At 38.8% G+C, this 23,028-nt stretch overlaps 1 protein-coding gene and 1 long non-coding RNA gene across 6 annotated transcripts in view; both read left to right on the top strand.

Annotated features, from left to right (window-relative positions):
- LOC123314879 (colorectal mutant cancer protein) overlaps positions 1-23,028 on the top strand; it is a 49,940-nt gene that overhangs the window by 20,943 nt on the left and 5,969 nt on the right. For all 5 annotated transcript variants that reach the window (XM_044900278.1, XM_044900277.1, XM_044900281.1 and 2 more), the window contains exons 4-8: positions 14,620-14,761; positions 15,139-15,242; positions 15,305-15,602; positions 16,180-16,489; positions 16,713-16,991. In XM_044900278.1, the coding sequence (XP_044756213.1) occupies positions 14,620-14,761; positions 15,139-15,242; positions 15,305-15,602; positions 16,180-16,489; positions 16,713-16,991 (1,133 nt within the window). The remainder of the gene's footprint in view (positions 1-14,619; positions 14,762-15,138; positions 15,243-15,304; positions 15,603-16,179; positions 16,490-16,712; positions 16,992-23,028) is intronic.
- LOC123314883 lies at positions 18,454-19,877 on the top strand. Its single transcript, XR_006537877.1, has 4 exons — positions 18,454-18,724; positions 18,777-19,025; positions 19,305-19,462; positions 19,834-19,877. It is a non-coding gene; the product is annotated as an uncharacterized LOC123314883 (long non-coding RNA).

The raw sequence follows: 23,028 nt of genomic DNA, 5'->3' as shown, positions 1-23,028 counted from the left end.
CAAGTAAATTGCATGCTATCTAATGACTATTTGAACGTGTAAAATAAAAGTATTGTTCATATTTACAAGTATAATGCGCCGTTTTCGAGTAATTTGATGTTAAAAAATTTAAAAGTACCTGCGAAATTTGAAAAATTGGCTACTTTGGCTGAATACAACTTTGTTCAAAAGGTCCACAGATGTGTAGTGGCACAGATTAAGCTAGTTATTTTGAAGGTAATTTTGTTTTTCTAGGGTTAGCACTGCTCATTATAAAAACTCAAAATGGCTATATCTCTTTATCAGGACCGAATCCGAAGAAATGGTATAAGAAAATAGTTTTTTTTTTTTACCTCAAGAATATACTGCTGAAATATTTGTATGAGTCGTAGACTCACCATGTATATGGTTTTGCAGGCTGAAAATCGTTATCTTCAAGTGAGTTGAACGTAACTCGAGTCACCGTCCACAGCTTTCTCGTAAATTAGTCAGGGATCAGTTTATATCTAGGGACTTTTCCTTGACGATTCAACTGACTCAACTCACCATGACTGCAGCACATTAAAATTCATTGGCTTCTTTCGCTGTGAGGTGCGAAGTGTGATAAATCTCCCGATATGAAAGCAAAAATGATGAATTACACTGACGAAAATGAAGACTTCTCGAACATTCAATCTTTTTATGAATAAGTCACGAGTGGTTTTATAGAATCTGAGACTACTTAAGGAATATATTGGACCTCAAAGAATTATGTATACAGTGTATCCTAAAACACGTAATTCTCTGTTACTAGTCACACAATGACCTATTACTTTAACAATTCCTGTTCTATATCTGATAAGATGAAAGTGGAAAACCTACTTCAACAAATAGCCCCATCAATTGGAATTTTATTCTATATTAAAAGATTTGTTTTTTATGAAACAACTTTATACTTGTCTTAAAAAAACTTTGATAATCAAACAATAATGATTGAATTGGTGGATAGTATGCATGCATTCATACATCCGAAGAATTCTTTCCACTTAGGAATATTGAATATCTGTTGAGTTCGTGATATACATCTGTTAAAGATTCATCATTGAGTATCTGAGAAGATGGAATGTCTGTGGCATAGATAGCTTCTTGATGATATGTGATTAATCGAAAAGTAGGAAACTATCACATTGAACTTATTGAGATCGATAGAAATTGATGTAGGTGAATGTCGAAGCTATATATCAATTGCTTCATTGACTTCAATTGCTCTGAGGGTAATAAAGTTTATGTTTTTTTCTTGAATTCACGATCCTTGATAGACGTACCTGCCAACCTTCACTATCTGAAATCCAGCTGCTACCAGCAATTTATGGAATGAAAAAAAGTTTGAGGGAGAAACCTCTCTCTCGATACCTTACATAGAAAATTGAGGGTGTATAACATCTCGTCTCTTTTCCATTACGGTAAACATCAGAAAGGAATTGATATTTATGTTGAATATTCGGAAATAGGAAATTGACGGTTTTATCATTGGGATGGCTGAACTTTTGCCAGAAACAATAAATGCATATCACCCATATTCGAATATTTCCAAGTTAACACAGTGAGTATGAGTCATTTTGCACTTCTAAAAATATTTTGAGTGATTGAATACACAACTTTAATTCCAGATTGGAGGCGTTTACAGGATTAAACGTTTTTCAATATTTTTTCAAACAAGGGCATACTTAACATTAGTAGTTTCCTCGACAATTTTTGTTGGTCGCTTGGTTTTGCAAAAACAACACAAAAACCCCTTTTTTTGCTTTCTCATATTCATGTGAAGAACAGAAATTTGTTAATTTTTTCAAACGATATTTAGAGAATTATTTCAGCTTTCTGAAATCCATTTTCAATTTTCTGTGCAACCATTGTTTGCTGAGATGTTGATAATCAACGACATATTTTCACATATATTGCGATAACTCAGCGAGAAGACGTCATAATGGTTTTCGAAAAAAGAAATTGATATTGAATGAACAAGTTATCGGATCCATGTAGAAGTCGATGTGCACTGATAAAAATTTGAAAAATTTTTGGTGGTAGTCATTAGGTTACTTGGAAACAGCTTATGCTGAAAGATTTGGAAGTTCAGATCCAAAAACTAAACATCTGAAGAGTGAAGTTACAATTGACCTCTTTTAACTTTACTGTACAACCAGTTACTGACTGTTGAAAATCACTCGAAAATGAAAAAAATTCCGGTCCCTTAATTGATTTCACTAGTTTATGATCAACCCAGGAAAAATCGAGAATTTGCAAACAATTTGCATGGTACAGAGCTGCAAGGAAAATACGAATCGTTTTATGAAAATGAACTTAGGTTAGGATGCAGAAAACTCTGATCATATCTTTTTAATTGCTTCAAATTAATACCAATTTGTTTTGCCTCACAAAGGTACCTATGATGTCTTTGCTGAAAACTTTTCAAATGTTATTTTTAGCTATAAAAAAGATTCTTTATTCGATGTTGCATAATATTCTGCAGTCTATCATGCATATTTCAATTCTTTTGTTGCATATAATCCGGACACTACTAATAATCATCCCCAACTAGAAAATGAAATTCTGTATGCGAGCAGTGTAACATCCCATAATTCGAATTCATAGCAACTGTCGCAATAATTTTACGAGTCCGCTTTGTAATCTGCCCATCTAGTCGGCTCTGTATTGCGAAACCGTGTTCTCCCAGGAACAAAATACGTCGAAAACTGAAACTGCTGTGTGTAACACAATAATGTTTGAAAGTCTCGTAATCTAGACGGCAGCTTAGCTGTTTGGGGTTAGAATCGACTGTCAGAGTACGGTATAACGAAAATCGTGGACCTGTGGAGAAACCGCAAAACGGCTGTTAACGATATCATTTCCAACAGTTTCATGACCATCTATTGTCTAGAAAGACAAGAGTTAGGACATTCACATTGTACGTGTAGGGAGATTTTTCGTTTAGTTTTCAAGTCACGGAAGGTCTGCAATCATTAGAACTATTCATCATTGATCCAGAAAATCATCAAGTAAAGGAGAATGATTGAAGTTGTGCGATCCCTATTTCTGGGTAGGCAGTGCAGACCCTGCCGTCCCTGGCAAGCCGCCACTGAGCTCGAGTATCCTTCTCCATCATTTTCAACTTTTATCAAATATTGTATTCACTAATCGAAATCTAGACTCGATTTGAATTGCTACCTATTAATTTCACAAATGGCCTCTCTATCGATTATTTTATAAACAGATTGAGGATTAAAGTTGTCTGCGAATCCAGGAAGTAATTGCAGGAAGCACATTTCGCCCTAATCTCTCCTAATCTCGCGATTCATCCTAGATCCTGCAATCGAAGAAAATCTCCATTCGAAAGGGATTATGTTAGGTTTTCCCAAATGAAGTTTCATCACGGAAGGGTTCGCAAAAAAGATTGCTAAAAAATCCCGGGCGTCGGTGTATTGAATTATTAGTTGTTCCTCCAGGAAATGGCGCTCTGCTTTCGTCTAGTGCGGAGTATCTTGGGCGAAACAATAAATCACTCCTATGGTTTATTGATATGCCGGAAAGTAAGATTGCGGAAAACCTTCTGAGTTACGGTTTTTTCCGTGGCAAGGCGAACGCTGAGGAAAATAAGAAAACCGTTGTGTCAGATGAGGGTGGTTTTATGACTTGCCTCTAGAGCAAACTGAAGTGCACCCACCGTCTTCTCGTTCGTCAAGCTCAACACATATGCATACCTAATCCCTTCCTACCGACTGAGGATAACAACAACTTGTAAATAATGAACTTATGAGCTGAAATCATATCGTGATACATTGATCGTAACAGAAATGTCACAAGTTATGTTTGATTGAAGAATTTGTGATCTTTAAGATACGAGATGAGTAAAATTTCAGGGAATTTTGCTCTGAATTTCAGTAAATCTTAGTGCGAGGAAGAAAGATCTTCAGGATTATTCATATGTACACTTAAAATTTCAAGCATGGTATAATTTTGTTAAGCTCCACCTAACGAGTGATCAAAGGATGAGATCGAGTCATAAACGCCAAACAATACTTCCAAATTCTGCATTTCACCAAATAATCTAACATTAATTGTCTTCATCCTCCTGGAGTTGAAGAAAATAAGTAAGGAAAAGTCTCAAATCCAGTATTCTTGGATTTTTAATTGTTGTGTTAAAATGTTTCGGCCCAAGCCATTTTCAGAACATGAAAGACACTTCCAATATCAATTTAAAGAGAAAACATCAACAACAGAATTAAAAATCCAAAAATACTAGAATTAAGACTTTCCTTTTATTTTTGAATCATCAACACTTCTTCCAGAATAATATAATGCCGTAATGATGGCAATAAACTAAACCTAGATGCAGAAATCTTTGAAGGATTAACGATAGGAATATACCAGCAACAATAACCAGTAATAAATTGAAAGAAGTGGCAGGAACAGATCTTTCAATCAGTGGAAATTAGGAGCGCCTTAATCATGTAGAAGCAAGACCAATGTAGGACGAAAAAAATTTCGTTCAGATGTGTTTTTCCTCAATACATCGGAAAAGGAAGCTTCCAGCTATGAGATCCCTTTCTCTAAATGGAGAGTGGTAGTCTGAAGTAAAATATCTGGGAATAACCCTAAATAGCAAGCTTCTGTGAACTGAACTCATTGAGGTTACTGTTAGTAAAGGCCTTAAGGGTGTTCAGAAGTCTGGCTGGTAAGACTTGGGGATGCAACCCAAAAAGAATGCGATGGATGTACGTCATGATTGTGAGACCAATAATAACTTATGGGGCAATAGTCTGATATGCCAAGGCAAGTCAGAACAGTACGAGGAGAGCTCTCGAAAAAAAAGGTAACTCTATGATTGTATGTCACAGATCAGATACTAGAACATTCCAATATCACACAGATCTCACACCTCTCCATCTTATGATAGATCGATTAGCCTAAGACGTTTAGAATTAACAACAAAAATGCTCTATTCGAAAGACCAGAAATAACGTCCAGGATCCGCTACTAAAATGTGGCAGCGTTGCTTGCGATTCATGGAGGATTCTCAAAGCGCTCTCGGCGAAACCGGAAGTAGCCACTAAATAATGGGCCCGCCCTTTTGGTGCCCTACCGTTGGCAATCCTGAATTCTGAATTGAAATTCATCCACCAAGGTTGTTCTAATGAATTATACTGATTCATTTTCATTACCCTCTGGTGAATTTTCAGGTGTACTGATCAGATTATTGAGTTGGTTAGTTAAGAAGGGTCATAGAGGTTGCGTTCAGATCGTTAGTCTTAGTTTCTGCGACTAAAATGCGTCACCTGGAACTAGAGAAGATTTTTATACATCTCGCATGGCGACAGTTATTAAATAATAACTTAGAATTCGTCAACACAAAAAAAAACTATCAGTAAGGAAATAGGACAATTAAACACTATCAAATTTCAGTTTATACAAGCATTACATCATCTTCCGATTTGTATCCATCCTCATCTTTCATCACACCGTCCTATTCATCAGATCATCCTACAGAGGGTCATATGTGTAGTCATATCATTCTCTGATATCAACAAAAAACGAATTCCTGTTTTATTTATAGAAATTCTCACTTCATGGCCTGTGTCAATGATCTAGACTGTCTTTGATGTAAGGAGCTGTTTCTTATCGAAAGGAAAAGAAGTTTTATGGCATATATACATAGTCAATTCATCCTCTTCCAGTGTATGTAATTCTAGGAAATATTATCTTATCTATTATTCACCATTATATTGTCTTGAGCAAACTTTAATCCATTTTTTGCAATATTGTGTGGATAATATATTGTATCGTTCAAGGAACGTTTATGATAACTGGTGCTAAGAAAGTTTATTGAAATTGGCTAATACAAATCGAATCCTTCACATTGAATTACGTATACCTTCTTAATTATTGAGATTTTTACGTTGAATGGACATAATAGCGCTGACTTAAAACCCAAAAATGTTTTGACAAGCGTCATAACCTCACACATTTTCGTACTATACTTCATTCACTTTTATTTTAGCAGTCGGTTGGCTATGGAAATTTGACGCATTTCACTCTGTATAGTACGAAAATGTGGGTTATGACGCTTGTCAAAACATTTTTGGGTTTTAAATCAACGCTATGTTGCCCGTTCTACGTAAAAGTTTCTGTTATTACGTATTTTATCACAATGTCGAATCTCTTCGGAAAATATGTGACGAACATAATTGAAGTTTATACAAACTGATTGAAGGCATACCAAATCCAGTTATTTGCATGGAAAATACAAGAGATCAGTATAATATCATAATATGTACTAGCTTGAGGAGAGTTAATGTTCGTTATCTCCTTTAGCTAAAGTTTGAATACGTTAGATCAGTTGGAGATTTCAAAAATATTAACCCGAAGATGAAATGCATATGTTGCAGTGGTTGGGAATGGGTATCTCCCGAAGGAATCAACAGATAATTACAAGAATCTTAAATTCTTCAACAAAAATCATCTCGCATCAATATAAGTAAAAGGAATTAAAGGAAGTTTCAATCAAGATGAACTTCACCTTTGAACAAAAAGTTCACATGAATAAACAATTGGCAGGACAACTGGCGCGTATTTGTGGCTGTTCATCTTAATGCATTGATATAATAATAATAATTAGGTATTTATTGGTACCTTAAGACATTTACAATGTATAGGACAAGTCAAATAAAAAATAGAAAAATCAATTTTCGGGAACTTATTCTACGATGACATTCATCGAAAATCCTGTAGTAAACTTTTCGCATTAATTCACCCAAACATAAAATTCTCAAATGCCACCACTTTTTTGGATCTCCCAATAGAAGGAAATTCTTTGTCATCCTCTTCATTCACAATCTTTCTGATTGTGGAAATATTCAGCTGAAATATACATAAGTCGTTTTGATTCAGATGAAACATTACATAAATTCTCTATTCTCTTACATTGAATATGTTCGCTACCGTCTGACGTATTGTGGATTTTAGAATATCAGGGTATAACTATTTGAAAGAGCAGACCTGAATTCTAAATAGCACTTTCTGAAACCCTGTCTCTTTTTTCAATTACTTTCGGCATTTTCGTAATATTAATGGATATAAGTTGTGGCAACGGCGTTATGACATTAACGACATTTCATGAGTGCCAACCTTACTCCGTTCTAGTTACAAAAACTTGAGAAAATTATTTCATGGCCAACCGACTGCTAGAATAAATGTGAATGCAGTATATATAGTGTGGAATGTGTCAAATTTTCTTGGCCAACCGAGTGCTTTTATAAAAGTGAATGGAGTATATTCATAATGATGATGCGTTTCAATACTTCACTTCAATACGACAGGAGGTCTTTATCGGGTATATACAATACGCAATTAACGTGTGGAAAAGCCGATTTCAAGCAGTATGATGCATTCTGCCTTCCAATTCTGGACTGGGAATTTAGACGTGCCTCGTGTAACGTCTATTCCAAGCTCACAATTCACAATTCCAGAATTCCAGCACACCCATTCGTGGTAATCACATCCTCTCTTTCATTTTCGTAAGTGCAGACGATTGACGGTCTGAGCGACCTCAAAATCACCATTGTGCTCGTTGAACCTAGAGACTTGACATGCATTTTTCATTCAATAGCCCCCTCCCACACACCTATCACTAGATGTTCATCGATTAGACTTCTAACAATCGAATGGCATTATACATATTCCTGGTATTCGTTGAACCATTTTTCTATAGAGAATTTAATCAGTCTTCTACGAAATATGAATATTGCATGTGAAAATTCAAATCACAATCGGATGACCTGAAGCTTGCCTAGATATCGCATACAATTTCTGATTGGACATAAGGCCATATTATTCTTGAATCCGTATATGAACGTTTGTTAAACCAATTCGATCTTTAAAGGAAGGTATTGTTCAACATTCAAACCCCTAAAGTCGGATTCTCTTCAGAGCCGAATATAGCTCAGGACGTTCCATCAAGATAATTCACGACTACACAATGCACATATTTTGATGGAAGAGTCTTCCTTAATGACTTTTCGGTATGAAATTGGCCGTTTAAAGTTCCCCCTCGTGAACCGAATCTTCCCTAGAGCAGTTTCATAAATTCGGTCGAGGAAACACCACCAGAAGACATTACTTCGAAGTTCTAACGAAAATTTAATAAGTGCAGGTTGTCTATCATGTTATAATGGATGATTGGTTAGTGGAGTAGCTTGCTACTATCACATTTTAATATAAAGTAATATTATTGAAAATATTATATTCCAAACAGGAATATACGCTATCGGCTATACAATAGTAGAGCATAATATGTAATATCTCAAAAAGTTTTACAAAAACATCCATTTGATCCATTTTCTAATCTGATGAATTGGGACTGTTTATACTTTGCGGGATTGTTCTCTGGTTGTTAGACAAGGTAAATTGCCAATGTGATTCAGGTATTGATTGAACTACGTATGAGCGATAATGTGAATCTGACGATTATTGAAAATATTTTTCATGGTTCATGTTCGATGCTGTTACAATAGAAAGGCATAGCCTATATAAAACTCTGCTGGACAAATGCCAGCGCAATATTTTCACCGAAGCATCCAATATGTTCTCCTGAATCGACTGTTGGATTGTTTATTATCGTACAAATCTCACCATTATATGTGGAAGTATTCCCTCAATATCACCTTCGTTGAAAAATATTATGAACGTAGCTAAAAACAAGTTTTCAGGAATCCTTTTAGATATTGTTAGTTTTTTGGGTAATAAAAATTTGTTAAATCAATTAAACAGCTCCACATGAGTTAGGGATATTGACTCAAATTGCAAAAAAATATAGTAATAATAAGATTTTTGTGATGAAAATTCATATTAATATGATTTCAAGTTGCAAATTAATTTCAGCCTGTAGGTCTGCAGCGTCAGCGTATACAGAAAAATCGAGTAAAATAACGTAATTTTATTCCCAAAGAATTCAAGCATTTTGAAGACTATCAATACAATGTATGGCCTCCACGGGCATCAATAACAGCTTGACATCTTCTTTGCATACTACACACGAGGTTGTTGAACTTTCCTTGAGGAATTTGGTTCCATAAACGGGGCAGAAGCTCTCTCAGATCATTTAAGGATTCTGGGGTAGGTTGATGATTATGCAATTCAAATCTGGTGAGTGCGGAGGTATTGGTAAATGTGGAATACCAAGGTCCTCGCGTGCATTCTCAACTATGGCTGCACTGTGCGGTCTAGCGTTATCGTCTAGAAATTGAAAAGTTCCATCAATAGCAGCGTGACAATTTGGCAAAACATTGTCAATGACATGCTCCCTATAGTGTAAGGCGGTCATATTCCCAGAAAAAATGTGTAGATCTATGCGCCCGTTGAAACATATCCCGGCCCATACCATAACACTACCCCCTCGGAATGGATGGACTTCTTGGACATAGCGACGATTACGGGGTATGCATGGGATTGTCCATTCCCTTATTCTTCGAAAATCTGAAAATCGTCCATATCTGGATTCATCAGTGAAAAGGACACTACGCCATTGATCGTTCCAATTGATATGTTGCTTTGTCCATTCCAGTCTTTGACGCTTATGGTCACGTGTTAATGGAACTCCCCTTAATGGACGTCTAGAACCTAGATTCACCTCTCCCAAACGTCGTCTGATGGTTTTGATGGAAACTTGGACCCCATCTGCATTTTGAAGAGTATTCCGTAGCATTCTACACGTAGATCGCCGAAACGGTGATGAAACGATCCTCAGCAGGTGTTGTTTTTCGTCGCCCACCAAGCCCTGGTCTTTCCAACACGGAACCTGTCTCCCTGAACCTATTCCAAAGTCGAGATATCACAATGTGGCTGACTTGGAGCCTTTCCGCTACAAAAACCTGTGTTAGTCCAGCCCTGTAGCATTCCGGATAGCCCTATTAGCCCCAGCGTTTGTTAATTTACGTCTTGGCATTTTCAGAAAATTAGTTTCAAATCGAAGCCGTTGATAAACTGACTTCATTTCAAAATAAGAACATTCATGAAGCATATGCAAAGAGCCAAACTTCAGAAAAAAGGCGACCAGATTGAAGAAATGTCTCATACTGATTTTTATTGGATCGATTCAAGTTGTTATTGAGTTTTAAATGATTTTACAGCGATTTTCTCTAAGATTACATACTTTTAAAAACGATTGAATACGATATCCCTAACTCTTCTGTAGCAGTATATTTACTTACTATTTGCTTTCTGCAGAGTAGAGTGTTCGGCGATTTCTAATGATCCTTGCAGCTTTAACGGGGTAGAATTATCAGCTTAACAAGCTACTCGATGAAGTTCTGATGAAGCAGCCTTTTTCAGGAAATATTCTCGAAGTTACACAATTTCCTGAGACATAACTTTGTACCAATCAACAATATCTCGACCCATAAGATGTATAAATGAGATGTGAAGATAATGTTGAAAATGAAGTAGGTATCACGATGAATCTAGAGAGACGGTTTAGTTTTCGAATCAAAGACTACAACTGAGTAAACTAAAACCTCCTACAAAGCAAGAAGGAGGATGGAAGCAAAACAACAAAACGCTTCTACGAGTTCATATGGAAATGTGCCTCTGTTCATTATTCTCATAACCCCTTCGTTCATACTCTTCTCTGTTTCAATACCTTCTAATCAGTGTCTATCTATTTCCACCATAACAGCAGTGTTAGAACTACAACAATGTCGTCTTACTATCGGAATTACTCCTCGTAATTTATGAATCAGTTCGTTGGAAAATCTCTTTGGCAACGCTGGCTTGAGTCAGTTCTTCTTTATCTGGATTTATTATCGTTTGGATAGCCCACGCTTGGCGAAATCTGCAACATCTCTTGAGAACCATCCATCACTCAGTGTGATCCTAATTTGATCAGAATTTAAGTTTGCTCGTTTGAGGAATCCGTGGAGGAAATAAGTTCAAACTAGAGATGGTGAAAATCCAGGTTATTTTTTGACATATTATTATGTTGCTTTATGTTTTCATATCATATATAAATGCCTTATAAATTCCTCCATATTTTGAAACGATTCAGTTTGAAAGATCCGTGTCCACATTTCTAAGTAGATTTAATTTTCGTTCAGAAAAAAATTACAATACTCCAAGAAGCTCAAAAGCACCTCATAATATATTCTTGTGGGCTTGAGATATTTCAAAACATTCTTTCCTTCTTGAGTTATTCGATATGAACAATCTTATCTAACCAAAATCAACAGACATAAAATTTTTGTGTATTTTGGCTTAGGATTACTTCTTCACTGATTCATTAAGTACAGGGTCCGGCAAAAAAACCTCCCTGATTTCAATAGGCATTTGCAAAAAGTATAAGAAACATACAGAACAATTACTTATATTTGTGAATAGCCTATATGATGCCATTTTACATCACTTAGTACACTTTACTTGGTTTTGAAAATTATGTCTGACAGTTCCACATAAGTGGAAGTTGGCTTCATCAGAAGAAATGAACACAGCATCTGGGGGAATGTTTTGCAAAATGTCATCACATGCAGCCGTGCGAGTTGCATAATCTTCTTCAGACAACCTATGTGCAACCATTATTTTGTAGGGATGCAGATGAAGTTCTTTATGCAGAATTCTCCTTACACTCCTTTCTGACAATCCCAGGGCAGCTGCATGTTTAACCGCTGAACGCTTTGGAGACTGTTGGATGGATGTTCTCACTCGCGCCACATTCTCCGGTGTTATTGCAGTATGAGGTCGGCCAGTTGGTTTTCTTTTAACTGCTGACCCTGTTTGTCTGTTTTTCTTCTGATGAAGCCCACTTCCACTTATGTGGAACTGTCAGACATAATTTTCAAAACCAAGTAAAGTGTAGTAAGTGATGTAAAATGGCATCATATAGGCTATTCACAAATATAAGTAATTGCTCTGTATGTTTCTTATTCTTTTTGCAAATGCCTATTGAAATCAGGGAGGTTTTTTTGCCGGACCCTGTATCAGTAAAATTTTATGCGAATGCTAGTAAAAAACCATTAACCATAAGATCATTTCGGAAATCTTGAAATCAATATAGGTATAAAATTATACATACAATAATCTTTAGATGTTTATGTCCATATGAAATTAATCATCACGACTTCGTTATTAATTTTAAAAAGTAGCCCAAATACAATGTCAGCATAGTTCGAGATCAATTTATATGAGAATTACGTGAATGAAATTCCATGGTTTCTTGGGCTGAGGCTCATACGTGAGCATGCTTTTCGTCTGCTTTGATCTTACTTGTTTACAGAGGACTCGCTTCTTATAAAATAGAATAACTTCTCTTTTCCTCTAACTAAAAACACAGAGTCTCTACAATGGGTACATGTTGAGCGAACTGAATTCAATTCACCTGCGTATATAACTTCGAAAATACAGAAAATAGATTGCCATTCCATCATCTCTCATGAAAATGGGGATGTATATTGGTTATAAAGGAGAAAGGAATAAAAAGGACATATATTTTCGATGAAACTTTTCCCCGTTACACCCTTATTGCTCGCATTTTCCCATTCTGCCTTAAATTCACTCAAAAATTTCACTCGTATTTCATTTTTGTAGTCATGATATTGTTGTCCAATGTAGGATGCAGTCAGAGTGGTCCAAACTTCAAAGTAGTTAATTCTGATTTATTCTTATTGGTTGATAATGGAAAATTGTGGGCCATTAAACCTCAAACTTGTTAGGTTGGTCTACTATAATTTCCATTCGGTTTCGGTAGAACGTTTCAGGATCAAAGGAAACGATGAGAATGAGATCCTCCTCGAATTTTTGGTCTGTTCCTCCATAAAAAGAAACGAATCGTTGATGAAAATATAAAGAAATTCATTACTCAGGTCTTTTGTCATCTTTCATTCCTTTCTGAAAAAAAAAACAGTAAGAATATCAACTGAACATACTCTGGTATCTGATCAAAATAAACATCTTGAAGCAAATTTTCCTAAAATACTGATGAAAGCTTAGTGGTCCCTGTTCAATTGGGGCTATAAGCTATAAGTGTATTTATTGTGGCTATAAATTTCCCATAAATGTACTGTTACCTATATTTAAGAGGTCCTAATTTGTAATTTATGGGTGGTATTATACATTTTAAAATCCTATTCAAAATTTCGAAAAGCCAGGATACTTGAGGGAAAATGAATTGTTTCCTAACCTCTGCACAATTATAGAATCCCACCGGAAACACGAATTTATATAAAATTCCCTCATGGAATAATACCTTCAGATTCTTCAATTACCACGGTTAAGAGATATTGTGTAGACCGCATCCCCTAAAATCGCCTCCGGATTCAACCCTGACCTATGGAAATCGATTTTTCCATCTGATGACCTAGAACCCTGCCCCAACCCAACCTATATCATTGGATGCGGATAGCAATGTAACGATTGAGCAATAAATTGGTTTTCGTTGTGACGCTGCTGCGATGCAAATTGCTAAATGGAATAATTACCCTAGCAATATGACCGAACATAGGGAAAGATTGGATTATTCTTCTCGTAGCCATTCAAAATTCTTCTTTCTGTTGACCAGTTTGCTTTTTGTGACACGGGGACTATTGAGCAAAGAAAAAAGAAGCATCTGAAGAAAGTATTATTAATTATTATTAATAATTGTCATCTGACACCGAAAGTTCCTGCTTGTAATGATTTAATTTGTATGGCAATTCTAACGTGACTATTGAAATACAAATTGTCCAATATGTTAGAATCCACAGGAGAAATTCTGAAACAATTTTCATGGGGAAAGAGGACTAGTGAAGTCATTCTTTTAGGGAAAGTGATGCAAAATTACAAAGCAAAAAATTTTTATAAACAAAAATTAGTACGCACTCAAAAAAATTATAAAATTATTGAAATCTCTTATTTTTCCCATGATCTAGAAGAAATATTTTCAGTGGTTAAAAGTTTTTCTTGTTACCCAATAATGATATTAAAAATATCATTCTATTGATTAATTTCATATTCAGTTATTGGTAAAGTGTAAACCGTTGTTTTTTATTTTCCTCAACACAAAAATTTGTATTGCCAAGAGAATTGAAGAGATATAGATTAATTTCAGTGTTAGTCAGTTAAAAGGTACAATTCATGAATTTATTCAATCTAGGTTCATTATTGTGAACCAAGTACATTTTTCTTGTGTAGAGGTTTCAGTGATTTCGAGTTAATATTGTAGAAGTTTGCAAAAGGCAACTTCTGTAAAAATTCGAATGGTTACTCTAATCATTCACTTAATGCAAATAATGGAGGGCCAAACTATTAATAGTCTAGGGGAGTGTATTAGTCTATCCAGCCCTGCTTCAAATGGTTATTATACTCAACGAATATAATGTAAGATATATTTTATCATGCTCCTAGAATTTGTGTCAACAAACCAACAAAGTTGGGGTAAATGACAACAGAGTATATAATCAGATAATATTGATAAAAGAACTAAAATTCATTGAATAATCCATAAAAAACAAAAAAAATCAGAATCCTAAAGCAGTTTTTGCAGAGATAAAATTGCTTTGGGCCACTGTATTGTCAATAAATCCACATGTGAAGTTTCTGACAATCACAATTATAAGTAGGTAATCTAAACTTTTGTGTTCATTACAGGAACGTCTTCAACAACAATTGGACGAACAGGCTCAGAGGTATGAGGAACAGCTAACTGAATTGCATTCGGTAATTGCTGAACTGACTCGAAAACTCCACCATCAAAGAACACTGGCAATTGCTGAGGAAGATGAAATATCAGGTATGTATATGCTCGTTAAAACTTGTTAATGAGTGTGGGATTAACAAAGGGGGGATGCATCCGAAATAAATGCAAATGTAGAGAATAAGCTGCGATTCTTATCTGACTTAAGAATCGTATGGTGTTTCCATTCAATGAACTTTGTCATTAGCAGGAAATTCGGCTCCTCTTTTTCTGCCTTCAGCCATGATGATATCAGTACAAAAAACAAAAACCAGTGCGCCAATACTTAAGTTACGAATTCAATCTCGTAACAGAGTCTATTCCTCTTCTTTTTTACGAATAAAAACAACAGGAGTATCCTGTACACTTTTTACAATCCCGCCGAACAACCTATCGATTTATTCTATTATTCAGCCCCATTTTTTTCTTTTTAGAGACCTGTACGAGCGTCCACGACGAGTCAGTCACCTGCCCTCTAGAGGTGAGCGAATTGGAGCCCCTAGAGCCGGATTCGTCCGACCTAGATAACAGGATACATGTGAGTATCGGGATAATAATAAAAAAGGTTCTTTTTAACGGCCTGGCATCCTCCGCTTCCAGCTAGCTGATAGCCCGTCGGAACTTCCCGAGCCAAAACTTAACTCCTCCAATAACGAACAGAACGAATCCACGCCATCGCCGGATGTTGAGCCGCTCAAGCAGGAAATAAACCGTCTGAAATGTCAACTTCAAGATGCACAGTACAAACTTGCCCAATATGCCATCGCCAAAGATGAGATTATAGAGGAGATGACGAACGCGAGCAAGAACCTGGATTCGCCGGAATCTCACATCGAGGTGGACTGCAAATCCTTTCAGGAGTCCTCCCCCAGGATCGATATCAAATTTAGCAATATCGGTAAGTTGTCATGATGGGCTTATTGCCTTAAAGATACAAAACATTACCAATGATGAATTTCTACACAATTAGTACGACAACGATTCGATTCATCATTGTCATCATGCACTCCGACATGGCATGACTTTACCATTGAGTAAACCCTCAATACTCAATGCTCTGCCACGTGTGGTCGAGTGGCGTTACAATATATTCTTCAACTCTTAAAGTTCTTGTTATTGTGGGATGATTTGCCGAATCTTCTTCTGTTGAAATTGGGTTTTAAATGAACTCCAGTATGGCTTCATGGAGGTTAGCAAGGCACCAGGTGATCTGAAGTTTCATTCTCCTAACCACAGAATCTACACTCATCTGTTTCTGCTAGCGCATCCTTATTAGGTGCTCCCTGAGTTGACAGTGCCCTGTAAAGAATCCAGTAAGAAAGTTTGGCATAGTTTTGCTAAGATCCAGATATGTCTTAGATCTCACAGTATTAAACTTCATTCACACCTCAATGAATAGAAGGTTTTATTCTCCCAGTTAAAATTTTGTTCATCTTATTATGTTAAAAAAAAAATCATTTCTGTCTCTTTTACAGTTCCAATTCATAAGAACAAGCAGAACTCCACGGTGTCAACGCCCGTTTCAAAAGTGGCTGAAAGGGTGAAGCTGAAAAGAAGCGCGAATGGAATCAAGGATCCAAATTCGTCAGAGGTGGCTAACTCAGAACTGACGACTGCAGTAGCTGAACATATCGTTGGAGACATACTCCGCCATTGTGATACGCAAAATGAAAAGACAGCGGTCGATATAGAATTAAGACAGCTCTACACGAAGTTAGAACATGCCAGGGCGCAGAATAACGTTCTGGTGCTCACGTTGTCAGAAACGAAAGCTCATTGTGATAGGTACGTAAGGGAATCTATTCATCCGTTCGCCCAATTTTTGTCAGCCATATTGGGCTTTTCCAATAAGCCTTTGATCATTTTGAGCGTCATGTGTAATTTAATTTGTTTGCCTACTATCCTATACAACATTCATAAGACGCATTGAAAATGTAGATGTGGCATGAGTTCACGATTTTTATTGGACCATGAGTACGTAGACAATTATATTTCTTCTTCTTCCCAGATTGGCCTTGTTATGTGGTAAATACGAGTCTAATGCTGTAGCATTACGTTTAGCGTTAGGAGTGACCGATCGTGCCATAGAAGCCTACGACGTACTGTTGGCTCTACTTGAGACTGAATTAGCATTAAACGAAGGTAACGCCGAATCCATCCAGAACAGAAGTGCTGCAGAAACTGTTGCCAAACAACTTCTTTCTTACCTCGATTCTTACGAGGTGTCATCTGATATGCTGCTGTCGCCTTGGCAGAATCACGTTTATGATGGATCTAAAATGGATAAGTAAGTGGTATTATTCTGAAGCACCCCCACGTGTGAATTGAGACAGTAGCTGGTCTTCCAGCAAACTCACAAAACAAGAATACTGCTTCCTTTTTGATAAACTAGTTCAACAAGATTTCTCAATATTTGCTTCAATTGAATATTTATAAAGATACTGTAACGGGGTTTTCCTCGACGGACTCGAGCGCCAGCTATTCTTTAAGGGAGAATAGCAAACCTACCCTGGCAGCTACTAGCCGGAGACAGGGCTCCCTGGTGTCTAGGGTGTTAGCGACGCACAATGATAGGCAGAATCAACGTATACAACTTTTATTCGTCGAAAAGGGGAACACAAATAGCACTACTACTAAATTTTACAGTGATTCGAGAGACGGACAAGACGGACGGAATAGCACGGGATCCGATCTCAAGCGTTATACGGGGTTAACGGACTTGTTCGCCAGCCAGAACCTGAGACGTACACTTGACGGACAGATATCGGGTCTTCAGCCAGGTGTGGGGATGAAAGACGGCACAGATTCACAACAGCTCACCCCTAGTTGCGCTCTTCGCCCCCTGAGTGTCCACGCCAGCGGGGTTCTTCGATAGCAACCGAAGTGAGCGTCGAAACAACGGGGAAGGGAAGAGGGTTCGCCACTCCAAAGTGCCTCCGCACCCCCTGAGTGTCCACGCCAGCGGGGTGCTTTAGCAATAGGGGTGGAACTTAACCCGGGTTAGGAAGGGATGAAAGGAGGCTGAAGTTCCAATATAAAAGCAAATAACGGCGTGTCGTCTTACCTTTGGCTTGGCCACTTGCACTCACAAGAGAGTAGAAAGAACAGTAGAAAAATATAATAACTTAAAAAAAAAACTTCTTCTAAAATTTCTCCCGAAAAGAAAACTAAAACAAAATTTGTGAGTTCTAGAAAAATACTCGGCGGCTAATCGGTGGTCAAATACGGAAAAATCGCAAAGCGGCAGTAAGCTAATCACAAGTGAAAATCGTAAGTGAAGTGGCCTGCGGGGGAACATCTGATTTTATACCCACAGGGGGGGTGCGGAAATCAGATGTGCCCGACAGTCGAAATTCGGTAATTTTGCGTCGATGAAAACGTCTTAATTTCGACTTATCTGTGCTAGCGAACAAAAAAACTCGGTTATCTTCCAATTCAGGATGTTTTATACGGTGTGACATCGTTTTTAGGGAATAAAAACGGAATAAAAACGGTGCGGTATGTTTACAATTCCGAACGATGTCGGAATCCTGAATTGGAAATTCGAAAAGATTTCTCGGAAATTAATTCGAAACAGAATTATTTAAAAAGGAAAACTAAAATAATTATTCTAAAATGAGGGAATAGGTTGGAAAACCCATTTTCTCATTACATCCCCTCGTCTCCGGTTGAAAAATTGAATCCACGATGAAATAGGGGATTAAATTTTTCACGGTGAAATCTACTAAGTCCGGTTAACGGTTTGACTATTCACGGCAAGACGATTGAGATCGGATTTACAATTAACAAGTTCACCTAATCTACTCCAGGTGGCTAATGCTATCTCGGTTACTCCCACTCTATGGTCCGCGTTGACGTATGTCCGCTTCAATGGTGCTGTCGAAGCTCTATGTTCTATCAGCTAACCTCCAAAGTTGAATTGTCAAACTTCGCTGGGTGGTTCCAAACTTCGATTTCCATTTCCATCGGTGAAGGAAATGCCGGAAAATAGTGGAAACAGTGCAGGACGGAATCTTCAAAGTGAGTACCATTTCGATTTGTCATTCGTTGTGTTATTTCTGAACCATTTTAGGGTGGACTTCGCAAAGCCGGCTCCGGGCACATGTCATGGGGGTTAACAGTTACCAATATCATCGAACCAGGGTAGTTTGGAATACCAGACAGCGTCGTTGGCTCCCCATGTGACGGTGGTGCAATTCCCCAATAGTGTTGGAGTCAGCAGCAGTTGTAGGTTGCATAAAAATGAGAGAAAAGCATTTAGTATATTGATATCCTGGAGCAGAGGGATGACAGGGTGTACGGTGAAATTTCGGAAGAGACGGTAAGTACGGTCGGTAATGTTAATAAGGAGATACAAATATACTGTTCTATTTCACTTACCGTTCAGGCCAGTTTGTAATATCGGTGTAAGCGGTGTCAGCCTTCTATTGCTATTTTCTATTCGGTTATTGTATTTAACAGTGTCACAGGGGTGAAACAGAGACAAACAGGACGGGTGTATCTCACTTGTTATTATCGGTCTCACAAATAATACAGAAAAATTGAATTAACTGTTACGGTTCCTGTTTTTCCATTGAATTAACGGAATTTTCTGTTGTAGGTGTGTGGGATACCACTTACCCACCGGATGACAGTCAGACGGTCCTGTTTGGTGGCAATAAAGCTGCTCAGAACAAACAAAACTGTACGGAACAGAATCTTCCAACACTGGCAGACCAGGTTAGATCTAGCGGTTATGGTGGAATCGCGGAAATATAGGTAAGTACATTTTGTCAGTTAATAAGGAGATACAAGTATAAGGCTCTATTTCACTCACCTGGGCACTTATTCGGTGAAAGCAGGGGTAGTACCCCATTACTAACCTATTTACAGTGATGAATATTATTTTTAACGGTAATAAAGGGGTGAAATAGAGACGGACAGAACAGATGTATCTCATTTATTATCGGTGATCAGTAATATAACGGTACTGTTTATTTTGATTACGGTCATTAACGGGACCAAATGGTGAGTTTGGTAGATATTCTAAACGGTTATATACGGTATACTCACTAACAATCTGACGGATGAAACGGTTTTAAATCCTTTACATGAATATTGGTGATTTTCTTACCACTGTCATCTTTCAGGTCATAAACAACGGGTGAAATCACTTTCACAACGGTATACGGACCAGAGAACTTCGGAGCCAACTTGGCTGCAAAGCTATCCACGGCGGACGACAGCGGATTAGCACGGCGCAGAACTCTATCACCGACATAAAAACGAACTTCTCTTCGACGGAGGTTGTAATGGTGAGCTTGCTGCTCGAATGCACGGTACAACCTGGTATTGACAAACTCATAGGCCTCCTGAAGATGACGGATTTGTTCTGTACGGTGAGTAAGATTTACTCTACTTTCTTCTGGGCTTCTGTTTGTCTCCTCGGGGTCTTCGTCTTGGGTGTTTGACGAGTAGATTGCCTTTGGAACTGTTAATTCCCTTCCATAGTTCAGGAATGCCGGTGTGAACCCTGTAGATTCTTGTTTTGCGGTATTCAGGGCGAAAGTTAGTTCACCTAATTTCTCATCCCATGTACGGTGGTCGGCTTCACAGAACTGACCTATCATAGTTTTCAACGTACGATTGGCTCGTTCTACGGCGTTGCACTGTGGTGTATACGGAGGGGTGAAACGGTGAGCAATGTTCAGCTCTCGGAGACTGTTTTTGAACAGTCTACTGTCATACTGTACCCCATTGTCAGATATCACCAGCTTCGGACAGCCATATCGGAGTATAACTTGTTCGTACAGGGCTGAATAAACGGTTTTGGCGGTGGCTTTCCGCAACGGACGGCATTCAACCCATTTCGTGAAACGGTCCTGCATCACCACTACGTAAGAATTTCCCTTCTTGGAACGGGGAAGTGGCCCAACCACATCTGTACAGACCTCTTGGAACGGTGCATCAGTCATTCTATGTGGTTGCATTTTTCCAGGCGTTTTCTGTTGTGGTACCTTGTACCTTTGACAGGATGGGCAGTTTCTTACGTATTTTGCGACATCTCTGAACATCCCTGGCCAGTAATAATTCCGGGCTAGCCGAGAGATGGTTTTGGAGATTCCCAGGTGACCAGCTAATTCCGAATCGTGATTTTCTTTCAGGACCTCCAGTCGTTGTTCGGTGGGTACACAGAGCTTCCATGGTTGTCCGGATCCAACTTCAGTAAAGTCGGAAGAGTCCCAGAAGTGACGATACAGTTTCCCATCCTCAACGGCGAAGTCCGGGAAATCTTCTGGGTCTCTTTGTACCTCTTGGAGCTTTTTGTTGTACCAACTGCAGCGAACTTCGACGTCGGCCAGGCATACGGAATCTACAGACGGTAACGGGTTTCGGGACAGACTGTCGGCGACTTTGTTCAGGGCACCTTTCCGGTATTGGACTTCAAAGTCGAATTGCTGAAGGAAAACGGCCCATCGAGCAATTCTTCCGGACGGTGACTTGATGGAATTCAGCCATTTCAGACTCATGTGGTCGGAAATTACGGTGAAATGAAATCCTTCCAGGTATGGTCGCAGTTTCTCTATTGAGAAAACAATGGCGAGACATTCCTTTTCGGACACAGAGTAATTTCTTTCGGCGGTGTTCAAGGTACGGCTGACATAGGCGATCACCCTTTCCTCTCCATCAAGAACTTGGGTCAGGGCTCCTCCAAGGCCTACGTCACTGGCGTCTGTTTGCAGGACGAACGGTTGATTGAAATCCGGACAGGCCAGTATAGGTGATTCGGTCAGCTTTTGTTTCAGGAGGTCGAACGCTTTTTGTTGTTCCTCACCCCACTTCCAACGTGGTTTCTTCTTTAACAGGTGAGTCAACGGTGCAACGACATCGGAAAAGTTCTCTATAAAACGGCGGTACCAGCTAGCAACTCCCAGAAAACGGCGCAATTCACGGATAGTTTTCGGCGCTGGGAATGCTACGATAGAGGAAACTTTATCCGGGTCGGTACGGATTCCTTCGGAGGTAACGACATGTCCTAGGTATTTTAGGGATTTTCGCACAAAGTCACACTTTTCGGGATTGAGACGAAGATTGGCTTCTCTCAACCGCCGGAATACTTCTCTTAAGTTCTCCAGGTGTTCCTCGAAAGTTTCCCCCAGGACAACTATGTCGTCCAGGTAAGCGAACGCCTCCGGTTCCATTTCTGGGCCAATAACGGTGTCTAAGAATCTCTGGAATGTGGCTGGACTAGCGTGAAGACCAAACGGCATGACGGTGAACTGGAACAATCCCCTTCCTGGAACTGTGAAGGCAGTAATCGGACGGCTTTCCTTTGCTAACGGTATCTGCCAGTATCCTTGTTTCAGATCCAGTGTGGAAATGTACTTGGCCTTACGCAGTTTATCCAGAATCCCAGAAATATACGGCAACGGGTATGCATCTTTTACAGACACTTGGTTGACGGCACGGAAGTCGATGCAAAAACGGTATTTTCCGTCTTTCTTCCTGACCAACACTACCGGTGAACTCCACGGTGACTTGGAGGGTTCAATCACTCCCTCAGCCAGCATACGGTCTACTTCCTGATTGAAGATCTCCTGCATTTTCGGGTTTAGCGGTCGGTATCGTTGTTTGATCGGTTCGGTGCCCGGTTTCAGTTTGATCTTATGTTCAATCAGGTCGGTTGTACCATATAGGTCTTCAAACTTCTTTAATTCTTCTTTCAGAAATTCCTCCAGCTCCTGTTTCTGAGACTCCGTCAACTCCAACAGGTGTTCTTCGACGGTGTGAACCTCTGCGGTGGTTTCGACAGGAGTCATCGGTTTCGAGATCAGACGGCCTTCCAGAAAGCACTCGGCGGTACTGAGATTTACGGAAAACTTGAAAGTCGACAGAACATCCATCCCCAGAATAATGTCAACCGGTAAGTTTGGTACCAGTAAGAATTTCAAATCAGGCAGTGTGTAATCGGAAATTTGCACGGTGGTGGTGTACAGTTTCGGTGTGACGGTGGTTTGTCCGTTCGCTATTACGGCGAAACTGTTGTGCATTGTTTGTCCTGTGATTCCTTTACTTTCACACTGATCGGATACGGCCTGACTGCAGAAACTCCTGGTCGCTCCGGTATCTATCAGTGCTCGGAAGTGTTTGCCGGCTATTCTGACCTCTACTAACGGACGGTTATCATTACAGGTAGTCGGTGCCAGTGGAGTCAAGATTCCGGGAGATGTGGTCGACTCCGCCTCCAATCTCCCCTTCAGTTTCCCGAACACGGACAGTCTCGTGAGAGAATGTTTTCCCTCTGGCATCGGGAACAGAAGACCTTCGGTGGCCCGCGACATTCT

The sequence above is a fragment of the Coccinella septempunctata genome, chromosome 6 (genome assembly GCF_907165205.1).
Source record: "Coccinella septempunctata chromosome 6, icCocSept1.1, whole genome shotgun sequence".
In the NCBI taxonomy this organism is placed as follows: domain Eukaryota; kingdom Metazoa; phylum Arthropoda; class Insecta; order Coleoptera; family Coccinellidae; genus Coccinella; species Coccinella septempunctata.
This window is presented reverse-complemented; position numbering and strand designations above follow the sequence as displayed.